The sequence below is a fragment of the Anolis carolinensis genome, chromosome 3, assembly GCF_035594765.1.
Source record: "Anolis carolinensis isolate JA03-04 chromosome 3, rAnoCar3.1.pri, whole genome shotgun sequence".
NCBI classification, from domain to species: Eukaryota; Metazoa; Chordata; class Lepidosauria; order Squamata; family Dactyloidae; genus Anolis; species Anolis carolinensis.
The window spans coordinates 162,248,910-162,268,332 of record NC_085843.1 but is presented as its reverse complement, the minus strand read 5'-3'; the positions used below and the strand labels follow the sequence as shown (position 1 = coordinate 162,268,332).

The 19,423-nt window shown below is 42.2% G+C and overlaps 1 protein-coding gene across 2 annotated transcripts in view; it reads right to left on the bottom strand.

Annotated features, from left to right (window-relative positions):
* The window catches only part of afap1l2 (actin filament associated protein 1 like 2), a 166,118-nt gene that overhangs the window by 52,462 nt on the left and 94,233 nt on the right, over positions 1 to 19,423 (bottom strand). For both annotated transcript variants that reach the window (XM_062975692.1, XM_062975693.1), the window contains 2 exons: positions 17,349 to 17,426; positions 4,999 to 5,087 (listed from right to left, as the gene is read on the bottom strand). In XM_062975692.1, coding sequence (XP_062831762.1) covers positions 4,999 to 5,087; positions 17,349 to 17,426 — 167 coding nt within the window. The remainder of the gene's footprint in view (positions 1 to 4,998; positions 5,088 to 17,348; positions 17,427 to 19,423) is intronic.

The window sequence follows — 19,423 nt, the reverse complement described above, 5'->3', positions numbered from 1 at the left end:
TTAAAGTGGTGTCAAACTGAATTACAGTAGAGTCTCACTTATCCAACATAAATGGGCCGGCAGAACGTTGGATAAGCGAATATGTTGGATAATAAGGAGAGATTAAGGAGAAGCCTATTAGACATCAAATTAGGTTTTAATTATTATTTAATTAATAATTAATTATTAAGGGGTGCTTTGCTTCTGCTTTCAGTGCACAAAGGCAGAAGGTGGTTGGACTAAATGGCCTATGGGGTCTCTTCCAACCCTCTATATTATTTTTATTATGATTATGATTATGATTATTAACATTGAGACTGGGTGGCCATCTGTCAGGGGTGCTTTGCTTCTGCTTTCGGTGCACAAAGGCAGAAGGTGGTTGGACTAAATGGCCCATGAGATCTCTTCCAACCCTCTATATTATTTTTATTATGATTATGATTATGATTATTAACATTGAGACTGGGTGGCCATCTGTCAGGGGTGCTTTGCTTCTGCTTTCGGTGCACAAAGGCAGAAGGTGGTTGGACTAAATGGCCCATGAGATCTCTTCCAACCCTCTATATTATTTTTATTATGATTATGATTATGATTATTAACATTGAGACTGGGTGGCCATCTGTCAGGGGTGCGTTGCTTCTGCTTTCAGTGCACAAAGGCAGAAGGTGGTTGGACTAAATGGCCCATGGGGTCTCTTCCAAACCTCTATATTATTTTTATTATGATTATGATTATGATTATTATTATTAAGATTGAGACTGGGTGGCCATCTGTCAGGGGTGTTTTGCTTGTGCTTTTGATGCACAAAAACAGAAGGGGGTTCGACTAGATGGCCCAAGGGGTCTCTTCCAACCCTCTTTATTATTTTTACTATGATTATTAACATTGAGGCTGTGTGGCCAAATGTCAGGGGTGCTTTGCTTGTGCTTTTGGTGCACAAAAGCAGAAGGGTGTTGGACTAGATGGCTCAAGGGGTCTCTTCCAACCCTCTTTATTATTTTTATGATGATGATGATGATGATGATAAACATTGGGGCTTTATTTGTTCCCATTTTGTTTTTTTTTACTTCAAAATTAGATATGTGCAGCGTGCATAGGAATTTATTCATAGTTTTAAAAAAAGCTATAGTCTGGCGCTCCAGCTGTCTGAGGGACAGTGAACTGGACCCCAGTTTAAAAAGTTTGGCCTAGATTTTCCAATCTTTTTCTCAGCTCAAAGGATGCATTAAAACACCCTCTGGAACAGGGGTCCTCAAACTTTTAAAACAGAGGGCCAGTCCACAATCCTTCAGACTGTGGAGGGGCCGAATTATCATTTGGAAAAAAAAAACCAACAAATTCCTGTGCACACTGCACATGTCTTATTTGTAGTGCAAAACAGCAACAACAATGAAAGAACAATACAATATTTAAAAATGAAAACAATTGTAACCAACATAAACCTATAAGGATTTCAATGGGAAGTGTGGGCCTCCTTCTGGCCAATGAGATAGTCAAGTTAATTAGGATTGTTGTTGTTGTGCCTTCAAGTCATTTCAGACTTTGGGCGAGCCTAAAGTCACCTGGACATGAAAAGTGCCTTAAATGCTTATTTAAATGTACAATTATGCTGTTTTTAATGTATATTTTAATTTTAATTTTTAAATTTGAAAGATTTTTAAATTTGATGTAAACTGTTTTTCTGATGTATATGGTTGTATTGTAAGCCACCCTGAGTCCCCTGATGGGTGAGAAGGGCAGGGTAGAAATGATGTAATAAATAAATAAATAAATAAATAAAATTATTTATTTATTCATTTACTACATTTATTTATTAAATTTATATCCTGCCCTTCTCACCCCGAAGGGGACTCAGAGCAGCTGTATGTACATACAATATATTATATTATTAGCATAGCACAATATTAGCATTATATATTACTATATTGAACTATACCACTATACTGTAATATTACATGTAATATATAATGTATAATTAATATTATTATATGGTATTATTATTAGTATTGTATAACATTATAATATTACTAGCTTTGCCCGGCCACGCGTTGCTGTGGCTTATGCTTTCAGAGTGTTGCTCTTTATTTACTGTCCTGATTTTAGAGATTATATTGTTCTGTATTATTATTAATCGCTTTGAATGCGATTTCCTGCTTCTTGGCAGAATGGGGTTGGACTGCATGGCCCATGAGGTCTCTTCCAATTAAGTATTATATTGATTACATATCAATTACATATTATATTGATAATTTTATATTATCTGCTTAGAACTGGATTATATGAGGCCCTTTCTTCACAGCTGTATAAAATGCACACTGAAGTGGATTATATGGCAGTGTGGAGTCCAGATAATCCAGTGCAAATTAGATAATCTGTGGAAGAGGCCTAAGTGAGGCCTAAGTCTGCCTGTCCCCTGGGCTGAGTTTGTTGCTAGGAGTGGGCAGAGATTAGTCCTCTAACTGGCAGTAATTGGATAAAAACAATTATTCCTTTCCCTCTAATTAGGACTTTATTTTTCTTTTCTTTTTGTTGTATCAACCTAGAGGCATGGATGTGGGGTTGTGCTGTCAATTTTCGAGGTTGTGGGGTGTTTACTTTTATTGTTTTGTCCGCTGCCGTGATGCCATCACTCTTTTATATATATAGATTATCAATATTATATGTATATACAATACATTATATTATTTAAAATGATATAAAATATTATGTTATAAAACTGAGGGCAGGGGCCAGGTAAATGACCTTGGAGGGCCGCATCCGGCCCCCGGGCCTTAGTTTGGGGACCCCTGCTCTGGAACATGAGTGTTAGGGAGAAAATAAACCTAGAAATAAAATTTTGAGATTACTTGTAAAAGAAAACACATTCATTTAATCATGTATGTAAACATGCATTCTCATGTGGGTGTAACTAACATAGACATAGGACAGGAGTCAGTGAGAAAGGCACTGTCTCAACACAAAGCTTTAAAACAACAGATTTAGTTACAACCAGTTGGAACCTCCTTGGGACATGGAATGTATTCATTAAAGCAAAAGCAATGCAATGCATCTCAAAGGCTCTTTTCCTCCCAGGCTTCCTTTTCCCAGCGATCTCAAATGCATCCACCCATTAAACTCCCTAAAGCACAATTTCACAGCAATAATCCTCAAATCACCCTTTGACTGCTGTTCACACAGCCATTTCCCCACCAGACCACCCACAGGTTTTACCTCCTGCCACATCACACACACTTTCTTTCAAATCTTCTGTGCTTTTATGGCTCAGAACAGCTGAGATTCCTAATCTTATGCGGAATATTCTAAACAAAAAGACCTGAACTCTCTGCGCATGAAAGGAAAAGGCATTGTTTGGGAAGGAAAACATTCCTCATTAGGGTTTTCTGAAAAATATGCCAGAAAACTAATTTTTTTTTACACAATGGAGATAATATTCTAAATGAATACTCAATCACCATCTGGAATTACTTAGTTCAAAAACAAAATCTGAGCATGAGGCTGCAAGCAGTTACTGGAATTTAATTCTGAAATAAATTTTGGGCAAATATTTTTTTAAAAAATTGTAATTTGGCTAACATCCAAAAGAGGGATGAAGGCATAGATCAGACAAGAATGCTTATGTATATGGGTACTCCCTTGTTCTTTCTTTCCCATGCAACTATTAAAAACTTACAGGACTTGTTAAACCACAGTTTCCTGTTATGTCTGAATGAGGACACTGTGGTTTAATCTCACAGTACCAAGAAGGGTATCAGTTGAGGATCTCTTGCGGGTTTGCAGTCCAAGTTTAAACCACACCATGCAGTATTTGGAAACAAAGCAAGATAAACAGAAATGACAAATAATATAGACTTTGGTATTTGGAAATACTTTCAACAAATCATTTGCCAAAGTCTAGAACATCATTAGTGCTCTGTATAGGTGTAATAGTTACTTACGTACTACTTACTTACTTACTTAGGCAATCCCTCATTGTCCGAGTATGATGGCCTTCCAAGTGTAGATAAGTAGATGACTGTAGAGCTCTATTCTTGACCTGCATGTTCTTCCATAGTGAGGACATTGGTTTCCAGATGGAAGACGGTCCTGGTCAGGTTTGGTTTGATGTGCCTTCCTCTTGGCACATTTCACCCTTTTGCCCTCCATTCATGCCTCTTCAAATTCCACAGCACTGCTGGTCACAACTGCCCTCCAGTTAGAGCACTCAAGGACCAGGGCTTCCCAGTTCTCGGCTGTCTATGCCACAATTTTTAAGGTTAGTTTTAAGCCCATCTGTAAATCTCTTTTCCTGTCCAACATTATGTTTTCCGTTCTTGAGTTGGGAGTATATTAAGTGCTTTGGGAGATGGAGATCGGGCATTCGGACAATGTGGCCAGTCCAGCGGAGTTGATGGCGTAGGAGAATCGCTTCTTCCAGCACACTGACATTTGTCTGCCTGTCTTCCCAAGAGATTTGTAGGATTTTTTGGAGGCAAAGCTGATGGAATTGTTTCAGGATTTGAGTGTGACATCTGTAGATGGTCCACATTTCTCAGATGTATAACAAGGTTGGGAGGACAATAGCTTTATAAACAAGCACCTTGGTGTCCCTATGGATGTCCTCATCCTCAAAGACTCTCTGCTTCATTCGGAAGAATGCTGCACTCGCAGAGCTCAGGTGGTGTTGTATTTCAGTGTTAATATTGACTTTTATGGAGAGATGGCTGCCAAGGTAGTGGAAATGGTCAACATTTTCTAATGTTACACCATTAAGCTATATTTCTGGCATTGCAGAGGGATTGGCTAGAAGAGCACTTTGGTTTTCTCGATATTCAATGAAAGGCCGAGCTTCTCATATGCTTCTGCAAAGGTGTTTAAAGTGGCTTGTTGGTGTTCATCTGAATGCACACAGACTATGTTATCTCAGATGCATAAATATATCAAAGCTGATTTAAAAGACATTATATGCTACAACACAATACACCTTATATTATTGATATATAGCATATATTGAATGGAGATAAAGGAACAAACAAGACTTACTATTTTAGAAGGTGGAAGATCGGGCAAACTCTTCTGAGGAGGAGACAAATGCTGCTCTGCGTCTCCGTTGGTCAAGGAGTCTCTGTGACCTAACGTTGTAGTCCAAACAGAAATGACAACATTCAAACTGTCCATTATATTGACTATGTACAGTAGCATTATTAGAAGCAATGCTTTTCTTTTGGAGGAAGTATTTATTTATTTATTTACAGTATTTATATCCTGCCCTTCTCATTCCAAAGGGTGGCCTTATAATAGGCAACAATTGGAAGCCATGAAACATTAAAAAGACATATAATAAAATGAACAGATACATTAAAACATAAGATTGAAAGCATAAAACATTAAACCAATTATTAGCAAGAACCACATAGTAATGACTGCACATATTTCATCTTCCCTTATTGTACTGTATTGTTATCCAAAGGCTCGGTCCCAATGCCATGTTTTCAGTTTCTTTTCTGAAGGCAAGGAGGGAGGAAGCTGATCTAATTTCTCTGGGGAGGGAGCTCCATAACATTTCTAAGCAGCAGTGCATTTGTGACCACAAAAATGGTACTTGAAACCACCTCCAGGGATATGGTGAAAAAGTAGAACATGTTTTCTTGCTAGCTGTAGTTGTACTAGGAGATATTCACTCAAGACAGAATATTGCAAAGACCAAGATAACTTAAAAATAGTCAAGGAATGCCGGTCATCTATATTCAGCAGTCCTTGGTATTCACCCTGTCATTACTGCTGCTGAGAATGATTTAAACTTGCAAGTTTTTCTTACGTCCAACAAACTGAACTCAAACAGAGAAAAAGCTACCGTCTCAGCAAGTGTGTGGATTCTTCCAGTCTGGTTTACAGTTAGACTCCAAGTGATATATGGCTTAGGTTAGGTAAAGGTTTTCCCCTGACATTAAGTCTAGTCGTGTCCAACACTGTGGGTTGGTGCTCATTTCCATTTCAAAGCTGAAGAGCTGGCGTTGTCCATAGACACCCCAAGGTCACGTGGCCAGCATGACTGCATGGAGCGCTATTACCTTTCTGCCTGAGCAGTACCTATAGATCTACTCACATTTGCATGTTTTCGAACTGCTAGGCTGGCAGAAGCTGGGTCTAACAGCAGGAGCTCACTCTGCTCCCCGGATTCGAACCGCTGACCTTCACATCAGAAAGTTCAGCATCTCAGCGATTTAACCAGCTGTGCCGCCGGGGCCTTAGCTGACCTCATAATTCTGGGATCTGCAATTATACTAGAAATCTAGGAAGGCAAGACAGGAGACAGATTTGACTATATTGAAAGGAAATAAGGTATACCTTCCTTCTTTTCCTCAGGGTTGGATGGAGAGTGGAAACATACGACTGCTAACCACAAAGTAGTTGCTTAAAACAGCACAGTTGTTGCTTAAAAATTTATCACAAACTAACTATAATCATATGGAAAGGTTCTAGTTTCTATTCAAAAGGTGTCCTAGTGTTTTCATTTTTAAATGGATCTAAGGGGCTTTAAAACATACACAATCAAAAGAAAACCAGATAGACCCCTGCCACCTTCAAATCTGGTAGGAGTACATATTTTTTTCCTATCAGGAAATTACTGTGTTAGCCACAGATACTCTATGTAAAACCGCCATTGCAGAACAGGTTTGATAGCCTGCTGATAATCAAGTTGCTATGCATAATTTAAAGTGGCTCCAGGAAAAACCTGCCATGAATGTTCCTGCTTACTTATAGGCTTTAAACAATAAAAGTTAGAACTACTGTTGTTTTCAGACTGTATCTGAGAAGCCACAATAACAGGTCTGCATCTACATCCTGCAATGGAGCAGTCAAGCAAGATCCAGAACATCCTGTGATCTTATTAACCAAGTAAATTAGACATCTGCTGTCCTTTCTGTGCCTTCTTGGATTTCCTGATATTTGCTTTTATTTGTGTGGCACCTGGTAACAAAACTAAATCAGAGTGTCCAATACATTCCAAACCGAAATGGTCTGTATGTCAAATGCAAGCAGGGCTACCACAAAAGCTAAAATATGAAAACTTAACATAATATTCAGATCAGCTATCTATTAGAGCAGTGGTTCTCAATCTTTGGGTCTCTAGGTGTTTTGGACTTCAGCTTCCACAGTTCCTAAAGGGTGGTAATTTCTGGGAGCTGAAAACCCAAACACCTGAAGGCCCAAAGGTTGGGAATCACGGTATTAGAGTAAAGGTTGCCAAAAAGCATCCCCAAGATATTGTTGGACTTGATTATCCCATTGGTCAGTGATACTGGGGTTTGCGCACTGGAGAGCCAAGGTTTGCACCAGTATGTTACCAACAGGATGGCTACATGGACCAACTTCATAAATTAATAAATGCACATGCAGTACTGTGTGACTGATGTTATTCTTGTTCTTATATCACATGCTTTTGTGCATATGATTCCCTTTCCATCAGATAATCAAAGCACAGAAATAAACATCTGAGAGCCGAATTGTCTTTCTAGTCCATGAATATTTATAGTGACACAATTTTGGTTTATCTAAGGGTGCACCAACACTGCAGAATTCATGTAGTTTGACACTACTTCAGCTGCTATAGCTTGATGCCATGGATTCACAAGAGTTGTAGTTTGGTGAGGTATCTACAATATTTGGCAAAGAAGGCAAAAAACTTTGCAAAACTACCACTCCCACAAATTCCATAGCACTGAGAAATTGTGGTTAAAACAGCATCAAATTGCATTAATTCCACAGTGTAGATACATGCACTGTTTCAAGAATCAACATACACTATGGACCCATCCAGACAGCCCCTTTAATGCGGGACTTCCCACATCAAAAAGGGGGTGTCCAAACAATGTTTCTGGAAACCATGAAGTAATTCGTCACAAACCAGGAAAACCCACTATCAAATTAATTCACCACAAACCAGGCCATGAAGGTCAGCATAGTCAAAGCAATGTTATTCCCCATAGTAACCTATGGATGCGAGAGCTGGACCATAAGTAAGGCTGAGCGAAGGAAAATAGACGCTTTTGAACTGTGGTGCTAGAGGAAAATCCTGAGTGTGCCTTGGACCGCAAGAAGATCCAACCAGTCCATCCTCCAGGAAATAATGCCCGACTGCTCACTGGAGGGAAGGATATTAGAGGCAAAGTTGAAGTATTTTGGCCACATCATGAGGAGACAGGAAAGCTTGGAGAAGATCACGATGCTGGGGAAAATGGAAGGAAAAAGGAAGAGAGGCCGACCAAGGGCAAGATGGATAGATGGTATCCTTGAAGTGACTAGCTCGTCCTTGTAGGAACTGGGGGCGGCAACGGCCAACAGGGAGCTCTGGCATGGACTGGTCCATGAGGTCACGAAGAGTCGAAAACGACTGAACGTGTGAGATGATGACAAATTTGATAGTAGGTTTATTCCACGCCTTCCAGGTAGGCACGGGATAAACCTACTACTTCTGCTGTCTGGATTGCAGTCCAGACAACTATCCCGTGGTTTTCTGGGCTAAATTAGCCCAGAAGACACCTACTTCCTCCCCAAAAGCCCCCTAAACCACTTTGAAAAGTAAGAAAAACATACCTTGCCTCTATTAGTGGTCCGACAGCTATCCTGGTGTGTAGCGGGGGGGGGGGGAGGAGGAAAATTGCTCCTTTCTTACTTTTCAAAGTGGTTTGGGGGGCTTTTGAGGAGGGTTGACAGTGTCCAGGTGTTCTCCTGAAAAGTTCTGGGACAAAATCTGGACATCCACCACAGAAAGCAGGGGCTTTCTGGGATGTGTATGGGCAGGCACCCAGGAACATTCACAATTTTTAAACACTAATGTTCCTGGGATTAATGCCTGTCTGGAAGCACCCTAAGTGACAACCCCTCACATTTAGCAATAGAAATAGTATTACAGAACCAAGGAATTATTGTGAAATAATTCCCAATAGCTCTACATAGGACAGTCGGTGTGCAGGGGGAAGAATTACTGTGGTCTCACAATCTACAAAAGGGTTCAAGGCTTATTTTTGTTGGGTTGCTGTGAGTTTTCTGGGCTGTGTGGCTATGTTCCAGAAGCATTCTCTCCTGACGTTTTGCCCACATCTATGGCAGGCATCTTCAGAGGGTGTGAGATTGCATATCTTTTCCTCTTTATGCTGCATATCTTTTCCTCTTTGGAAACAGTAATTCTATATAGTGGTTTTCACATGTAATGTGCATGCACTCAGTGGTATTACTAGGATTGGTGCCACCCAGAGTGGTAGCTGTTGGTATCATACCCACAAATCCTTTTTCTTACAGGAACTAGAATTCTGGAGGAGTCCTGTCACTATGTGGATGTTATGATTGAGCCTCGTGGCTCTGTTTCTGACAGGCGTGGGCGTAAGACTCCTCGAGAGTCGGATACTCTCGAGGAGCGAGAGAGAAAAAGACTGCGAGACATATTTGCAGCACCCTCTGACGAAGAGTCTTTCGAAGGGTTCACGGAGAGAATGGAGGAAGGGCTGGTTAGCTCAGAGGAGGATGAGATGGATTGGACTCGGGTAAGGGAGGAATTGGGGGCCACTGGCCATGATGGGGCAGAAGATGAATGGGGACCTTCAGGATTAGACCCATGGCGTAGCTGGAGGGATGGGACGGGATCCACAGCTGGAGATGCTGTTGGGCGTAGTCAGAGGTGTTCCAGCTCTGACGAGGAAAGTGATGAGGAAACGCCCGGGTTAAGGAGGGCAGCTGACAGTGATGAAGATTTGTAACTGTCATAAAATGGGGCTTGGGAGCAATTGCAAATTGCGTCGGGCAAGGTAATCTGGGCAAACGCTTGGGATTCGTGTGTGTGTGTGGGACGCTTCCCTGAAGACTTGTGTACTTTCCTGTGCTGAGACGTAAGTTGATTGGAATCCAGGGTCAGACGGCGGGAGGGATTGTGTGGGCATTTGTTTGTGCAAACCTGTGCTTACTCTTATTAGCTTGACCTTCCGTCGTCTTCCTGACGGACGCCATCTCCTGCTTTGAGAACTCGGACTGAACTGACCACGGCTTGTCTTCCCCCCTTCTTGGACTTGGAAAAACTACAAACGTCTGCTTCTGGCTTTGATTTACGGAACGGAACTGGTCTACTCTACTTCTACAATCCTTGGCTGAATTGCTCGTGTTGGAGATCCTGTCTACTGTGTGTGTGTGGGAGCGACGCAAGTTACTCTAAGCACAGTGCTGGCAGCAGAGAGGAATCTGCTGCCAATTAGTTGCATTCTTTGTATCTTTTGTTCCTTGGCTTTCGTTCTGTTAATACCTAGGCTGAAGCAAGCAGTTTGTTTTTACCCGGATTAAACTCCGGTTTAATCCGGTTTATCTTTTGAACATTTACTTTTGTCCCTTTTTGCTCCTAAAGGCAAAAACTGCCTGGCCCTTGTGTTTTTACGGGCATTTTTGAGTTCTGTAATCTAATAAACTCTGTTACTTTGAATCTTGTGGCGTTCTGTCCTTGACAGATTGCCCGACGCCCATAAAAAGTTTATTGCAGCAATAAACCCGTCAGGAAGACGATGGATGAGTTAAGAGCCAAAGTAGACCAATTGCAAACGGCCTTAAGCCAAACAGCTTTTGCTGTGAAAGGACATGTTTTGACTCCTGAACGCTTTGACGGAACCAGGTGCAAGTTGCCAACCTTTTTGGCACAAGTGGAGCTTTATTTTTCTCAGCTCAGTGCTCATGCTTTTCCTACTGACACTAGCAAGGTGGCTTTTATCTTGAGTTTGTTGACCGGTCCCGCAGGACAATGGGCCACTAATTTAATTTTGGGAAATGACCCAGTCAAGGACAATTTGAATAATTTCAAAAAGTTGCTAACTGATACTTTTGGGGATCCTCTCCGCACGGAGAACGCTGGGTGGGCTCTGTATCGGTTGAAACAGGGAAAGGGGACTGTTTTGGATTACTTAAATAAGTTTAACCTGTATCGCCACCAGCTGGATTGGGGGGAAAATGCATTCATGCTTTTATTTACTGCCGGGTTAAGTGATATGCTCCAGGATGAATTAGCACGCTTGGAGCCGGCTGAAAGCTGGGACGCTTTAGTAGCTAAGGTGCTGCGTTTAGACGCAAGGTTCGAGGCTCGTAAACATTCAAAAGCAATGTGTGCGCCACCCATGCATGTAACCAGGGCACCTGTGGTGATGGGGGAAGAGCCCATGGAGCTTGGGGTCTTTAAAAAGCTGTCTACAGAGGAAAAGAGCCGTAGGAGGCAGCTGGGCTTGTGTTTGTACTGTGGGAATGCTGGGCATTTTGCCAAAAGTTGTAATGTGAAACCTTCCCAGCTTTCGGGAAAAGGCCAGCCCTAGTGCGACGTGAGTCCAACGCACTAGGGCTCCTCAAGCAGTCAACTGAGGGGAGGAAGCATGTTTTCGTACCCATTACATTATCTGTTGGGGGAAGGGAACTTGTTTCTACTTTGGCACTGCTGGACTCAGGGGCCACGGTCTCTTATGTAGATATGGAGTTTGCTAAGAAGCATGGCATTCCTAAGGTGCGCAAGGCATGCGACGTGTGGGTGGAAGGAGCAGATGGGAGACTGCTGGAGACTGGGGTGGTTAACCAGGAAACCTCAGCAGTAACGTGGGAGGTGCAGGGAGTAACGGGAACGTTTGTGTGGGATATTACGAGCTTGCCTAGATATGATGTGATCCTGGGGATGGATTGGCTAGCTGTAGTAAACCCACAAGTAGATTGGGCAACACGTAAAGTGATTTTAAAGAGGCAGGACTGTTGCACTCTAAATGTTACTCATTCTGATATGGAGGGAGTGCCTGCTGAGTATGGGGAGTTCTCTGATGTATTTTGTAAAAAAGAAGCGGACAAATTACCACCGCACAGGCCATATGATTGCGCCATCAAGTTGGCAGAAGGTGCGAAACTGCCAGCAGGGAGGCTGTATGCCTTGACTGTACCGGAAAGGCAAGCTTTGCGGGAGTTTCTAGATGAAAATTTAGCCAAGGGGTTTATTCGCCCATCTAGTTCTCCAACTGCGGCACCAGTATTCTTTGTAGCCAAAAAGACTGGGGAACTTAGGCTGGTCTGCGACTATCGGATCCTAAACAAATACACCATTCGGGATAGGTACCCGCTCCCTTTAATCTCGGAACTGTTATCAAGGGTGCAAGGGGCTAAGGTCTTTACCAAGCTTGACCTGCGGGGGGCCTATAACTTAATCCGTATACGGGAAGGGGATGAATGGAAGACGGCATTTAACACGTGTTTCGGATGCCACGAGTTCCGAGTCATGCCTTTTGGGCTTTGTAATGCTCCTGCGGTCTTCCAGAGGTTCATGAACGATGTGTTCAGGGACCTAATTGACCAATTTTTAGTGATTTATTTGGATGATATCTTGATTTTTTCTAAGGACGAGAAAGAACATCGTCAACATGTCAAGCAGGTTCTGCACCGACTGCGGGCTAATGGGCTTTTCGCCAAGGCTTCCAAGTGCGTCTTTCATGTGCCTGAAGTGGAGTTCCTAGGTCATGTAGTGTCAGGTAGGGAACTTAAAATGGACCCACATAAGGTTGACGCCGTCAACTCATGGCAGGAGCTGAAGACTAAGAAGGATGTACAAAGGTTCTTAGGTTTCGCTAATTACTATCGGGAGTTTATTCCGAATTTTGCAAAGCTCACGGTACCTTTGACGCAGCTTCTGCGCAAGAAACAGCCATTTGTGTGGGGGCGGGAAGCTCACGAGGCGTTTCTACAACTTAAGTCTAGTTTTCAATCGGACAACATACTAACCCATCCTGATGTTGACAAACCGTTCGTGGTAGAAGCGGACGCTTCTAGCTACGCGTTGGGGGCTGTATTGTCTCAGAAGGATTCCTCAGGGACCTTGCGTCCCTGTGGATTTTACTCGCGGCAACTAACACCCTTCGAGCAGAACTATACCATATGGGAGAAGGAGTTGTTGGCGATTAAGGTGGCGTTTGAGGTGTGGCGGCACTGGCTTGAAGGGGCACGGCACCAGATCGTGGTCAGGTCTGATCATAAGAACTTAGAGCACTTGCAAACAGCAAAGAAGTTAAACCAGCGTCAAATCCGCTGGGCTTTGTTTTTCTCCAGGTTTAACTTCAAGGTGCAGTTCGTGGAGGGGAAGGCAAACTTGCGGGCCGATGCTTTATCCCGCAAGCCAGAATTTAAGACCAATGAGCAGGTAGTATGTCAGACCATCTTGCCTACTGCCTCGCTGTGTGTTGTAGATAATGAGCTCGGGTTACATGACCAGATCCTTGAGGCTCAGAAAGATGATGTGTGGACTCAGGAGCAACTGATGTTGCTCTCAGCAGGTAACCGTACCATACTGCCGCATCTCCAAGATCAAGACGGGGTATTGGTGCGTAGGGGGCAGGTTTACGTACCAGTGGGGGCCCTCAGGTTGGAGGTGATTAGAGCCCACCATGACGAACCCATGGCTGGGCACTTTGGCAGGTTCAAGACCGTACAGCTTATCACCAGGAGCTACTGGTGGCCAAAGATGCGGCAAGACATTCTGCGCTTTTGTGACAGCTGCGCCGTTTGCCAGCAGAGTAAGACGCCTGTTGGGCGCCCTAGAGGGTTGTTGTCGTCGTTACCTGTTCCGGAGAGGCCATGGCAAATCATTTCCATGGATTTCATTTCAGATTTGCCTAAGTCTGGGGGTTATACTTGTATTTGGGTGGTGGTGGATTTATTTAGTAAACTGGCTCATTTTATTCCTTGTTCAACCATTCCGGCGGCCCCTACGTTGGCCTTACTATTTACTAAGCACATCTATCGCTTGCACGGAGCACCCGAGGTGATTATTTCCGATAGGGCTCCGCAATTTGTGTCACGCTTTTGGAAACACTTCCATGAGTGCTTGGGGACTAAGTTAAACGTGTCGTCCGCCTTCCATCCGCAAACGGATGGACAGTCGGAACGGGTTAATGGGCTCTTAGAGCAGTATTTGCGTTGTTTTTGTTTAGATCAACCCACGGCTTGGGTGAAGTGGTTACCGGTGGCGGAATTTGCTTACAACAATGCGGTGCACACGTCTAGTCAGCATACGCCGTTTGAGCTTACTTATGGCTTTCACCCACGGGGAGGTGTGGCGCCGTCGACCAATGTGGTCTCTTCGGACCCTGTGTACCGCTCTACGGAAATGGCTGCATTGCATGATGTTGCCCGTCGCTTACTGTTGGAAGCTAAGGCAACGCAGAAGACTCAGGCTGACCGCCACAGGCAGGCAGGGGAGGAGTTGGAAGAAGGGGATTTGGTGTGGTTATCTTCCAAACATATTAAACAGGCTGGGGGAAAGTTTGCGCCTCGGTATTTGGGTCCCTTTCCTATCGTTAAAAAGATTTCTTCTGTTGCGTTTCGTTTGCGTTTACCGTCTAGTTTAAAGGTCCATCCAGTCTTTCATCGTTCGCTGTTGAAACTTGATACCTCTAGTCGTCGTGGTGCTATAGCGGAGGGTATCACTGCCACTTCTCCGCCATCGGGGGAGGAGGCCTTTGTGAGAGGGGATAGTGTTATGATTGAGCCTCGTGGCTCTGTTTCTGACAGGCGTGGGCGTAAGACTCCTCGAGAGTCGGATACTCTCGAGGAGCGAGAGAGAAAAAGACTGCGAGACATATTTGCAGCACCCTCTGACGAAGAGTCTTTCGAAGGGTTCACGGAGAGAATGGAGGAAGGGCTGGTTAGCTCAGAGGAGGATGAGATGGATTGGACTCGGGTAAGGGAGGAATTGGGGGCCACTGGCCATGATGGGGCAGAAGATGAATGGGGACCTTCAGGATTAGACCCATGGCGTAGCTGGAGGGATGGGACGGGATCCACAGCTGGAGATGCTGTTGGGCGTAGTCAGAGGTGTTCCAGCTCTGACGAGGAAAGTGATGAGGAAACGCCCGGGTTAAGGAGGGCAGCTGACAGTGATGAAGATTTGTAACTGTCATAAAATGGGGCTTGGGAGCAATTGCAAATTGCGTCGGGCAAGGTAATCTGGGCAAACGCTTGGGATTCGTGTGTGTGTGTGGGACGCTTCCCTGAAGACTTGTGTACTTTCCTGTGCTGAGACGTAAGTTGATTGGAATCCAGGGTCAGACGGCGGGAGGGATTGTGTGGGCATTTGTTTGTGCAAACCTGTGCTTACTCTTATTAGCTTGACCTTCCGTCGTCTTCCTGACGGACGCCATCTCCTGCTTTGAGAACTCGGACTGAACTGACCACGGCTTGTCTTCCCCCCTTCTTGGACTTGGAAAAACTACAAACGTCTGCTTCTGGCTTTGATTTACGGAACGGAACTGGTCTACTCTACTTCTACAATCCTTGGCTGAATTGCTCGTGTTGGAGATCCTGTCTACTGTGTGTGTGTGGGAGCGACGCAAGTTACTCTAAGCACAGTGCTGGCAGCAGAGAGGAATCTGCTGCCAATTAGTTGCATTCTTTGTATCTTTTGTTCCTTGGCTTTCGTTCTGTTAATACCTAGGCTGAAGCAAGCAGTTTGTTTTTACCCGGATTAAACTCCGGTTTAATCCGGTTTATCTTTTGAACATTTACTTTTGTCCCTTTTTGCTCCTAAAGGCAAAAACTGCCTGGCCCTTGTGTTTTTACGGGCATTTTTGAGTTCTGTAATCTAATAAACTCTGTTACTTTGAATCTTGTGGCGTTCTGTCCTTGACAGTGGACCTGCCCTTGGAATGTCCCACCTGGTTCTGCATCAGGTGAAAACACCAAGTCAGAATGCACAACAATTTTATAGACAATCACACTGAGGAGGGAGCAAGTTTGTTTTCTGCTGCTCTGGAGACTAGGACATGGATTCAGATTCCAGGAAAAAAGATTCCACCTAAACATTAGGAAGAATAATCTATGTAGTAAGTGTTGTTCAGCAGTGGAATATGCTTCTTTAAAGGGTGGTAGAGTCTTCTCTGGGTTTTTTATTAGTTGAGGCTGGATGGCCATCTGTCAGGGGTGATTTATTTGTGTTCTTGCATGGCAGGGGGTTTAACTGATTCTATGTGTCACCCTTGCTAATAGTGTTTGCACTACCCGCATCTCTCTCGTGACCTCACTATATGTACTTACACAGGGGTTTCCAGGCTTACACTGCTATTCAAATTATTAAAGCTTTTCAGTTAATAAATAGTAGTAATAAGACATTTTGCGATCTTATCTGAACAGAGTTTTAAATAAAAAATTAAATAGCTATTCATAAAAGCACTTTTGCCTTCCTACGCAGAAATAAGAATGTTAAATTGAATTTGTTTGTGGTAATGCATGCTGGAAAAAGTTATTTGTTCCAACAAAGCCATAATAACCACAATTAGTCTAATTGTGCACAGTGTGTGTGTTTTAAGAAAACACTGCTACAAACTTTTATTCACAGTTGTAAAATCTTCATTCATACTACTATAGTATTGGTATACACTTGATTCTCATCTGGGATTTCAGAGGATTTCTGTATCTTGGCACAAATCAGGAATGAATATAGATACATTCTCAGAAACATGTGTTTGTACACACAGTGCAAACTTGGATATGTGAACATCCCCTTATGTAATCTGCATTTTACTTATTTATCATGTCAGGCTACTGGAGTGTTTTACACATATACAGTAGAGTCTCACTTATCCAACACTCGCTTATCCAACGTTCTGGATTATCCAACGCATTTTTGTAGTCAATGTTTTCAATACACCATGATATTTTGGTGCTAAATTCGTAAATACAGTAATTACTACATAGCATTACTGCATATTGAACTACTTTTTCTGTCAAATTTGTTGTATAACATGATGTTTTGGTGCTTAATTTGTAAAATCATAACCTAATTTGATGTTTAATAGGCTTTTCCTTAATGCCTCCTTATTATCCAACATATTCGCTTATCCAACATTCTGCCGGCCCGTTTATGTTGGATAAGTGAGACTCTACTGTACTTTTTAAACAGTACTGGAAAAATAGATTCATGGATGCTAGTTATTAAGAAGTTTGGCCAAAGCAAATGGCATTGAAACAATGTGATTTTTCTCTCCCAAGTGAACAGATATCTGCGTTTCAAGATCACCATGATGGTACACTGGAAATTTTACTTTATAATTTTAAAAAAGAAATCTTTGGATATTGTAACAATCAAAAGGATGCATGTGATGATGTTTTTCCCCTGCAGTAATTTGCTTTATTGTTATTTAATTTTGCAACAACAGCAAAACTTTAGTACATGCTTAATGTAATAAAGATGAACTGCATATGCAGAATTTGTGCATTCTTTGGCTCAGTCTGAAACAATTACTGTCAAACATGCAAATGAAAACATCTCATTTCAATGAGCTTTTGTCTCCTCTCATGTACATAAATGCATTCATAAACCAGTGGAAGACATCAATTCCTACCTTTGTCTGATTTCTCAAGTTCACCATGCTGCTTGTTGATGGATACTTTGTTCATGTAAATGTATTCCTCATCCCCACCTACAAAGCAAGGAATACAAGTGTCTTATTATTTGTGCATATTTGTATTGCATACATACATGCAGAGCATTTTTAAACCTGGCCATGAAAGATTGTTTGTCTACAGCTATTTTATCCCCCCACCCCCTGGCATAACGAATAAACATAAGTCCATTACTCAGTAGCCTTTCAACTGCCTGAGCTCTTGAAGCTATGAAAGAATTAGACAAGATTCTGAAGTGTACAGATATATAATTGAATAGTAAAGTCAGGGTTGTCTATGCCATTGTATTTTCAATTGATATGTATGGTTGTGAAAGCTGAACAGTGAAGAAAGTTGTTAAGACGAAAATCAATTCATTTGAAATGTGATGCTGGAGAACAGACTATGGACTGCAAAAAAGATAAACAATGAATTTTAGAGCAAATCAAACCAAGAACTCTTCCTAGAAGGCAAGATTACTAAACTGAGACTTCTGTATTGTGGACATATCATGTGAAGATATGACTCATTAGAATAGGCAATAAAGTTTGGTTTTATTTATTTATTTACAGTAGAGTCTCACTTATCCAACACTCACCTATCCAACGTTCTGGATTATCCAACACATTTTTGTAGTCAATGTTTTCAAAACATCGTGATATTTTAGTGCTAAATTCATAAATACAGTAATTACTGCATAGCATTACTGCATAATGAACTACTTTTTCTGTCAAATTTGTTGAATAACATGATGTTTTGGTGCTTAATTAGTAAAATCATAACCTAATTTGATGCTTAATAGGCTTTTCCTTAATCCCTCCTTATTATCCAACATATTCACTTATCCAACGTTCTGCCGGCCTGTTTATGTTGGATAAGTGAGACTCTACTGTACCTTATTTCTACCCCGCCTTTCTCTACCCCGGAAGGGACTCAAGGCGGCTTACATATGGCAACCATTAGATGCCTTAAAACACATACAAACAGAAGCTTAAAATAAATTAAATTAAAATTAATACGTGGTTAGTGGACATGTTAGGGCAGGGGTCCCCAAACTAAGGCCCGGGGGCCACATGCAGCCCATCGAAGCCATTTATCTGACCCCTGCGGCGGCTCCCTCCTCCTCCCCCGAGGAAGGCGCGTGCAGCCTATTGCATGCCTTCCAAAGCTTCGCTTGTTTATAATGGTATTTCAATTATTATTTAATTAATTATTAATTATTAAAGGGCGATTTGCTAGTGCTTTTGTTGCACAAAGGCAGAAGGAGGCTGGACTCAATGGCCCAAGGGGTCTCTTCCAACCCTCTTTACTATTTATTATTATTATTTTATTATGACACATCAAACAAGATAGATATGCTGGATTTTGTATCACAAAATCACAAGTCGAACACTTTCCAAGTGTCTAGGACTGTGAGATGTATTTTCGGATGATGAGTGAAGATCCCAGTAGGGTGGCCTTTTGCAGTTGGCAGATCGTAATTTTATCAATGTCTATTGTTTCCAAATGCCGGCTGAGATCTTTTGACATGGCACCCAATGTGCCCATCACCACCGGGACCACCTGCACTGGTTTCTGCCAGAGTTTTTGATGATGATGATGATGATTATTATTATTATTATTATTGACAGAAGGACACAGTATAACACTGCAAACAAGACACTTATGCTGGATTTCGTATCACAAAATCACAAGTCGAACACTTCCCAAGCATTTAGGACTGTGTGATATATTATTATTATTATTATTATTATTATTATTATTATTATTATTATTATCATCATCATCAACATTGAGGCTGGGTGGCCATCTGTCAGAGATGCTTTGCCTGTGCTTTTGGTGCACAAAGGTAGAAGGGGGTTGGACCAAATGGCCCAAGGGGTCTCTTCCAACCATCTTTATTATATTTATGATGATGATGATGATGATTATTATTAACATTAAGGCTGTATTTGTTCCCATTTAGTTTTTTTGTTTCAAAATATGTGCAGTGTGCATGGGAATTTGTTCATAGTTTGTTTGTTTTTTTAAAAAA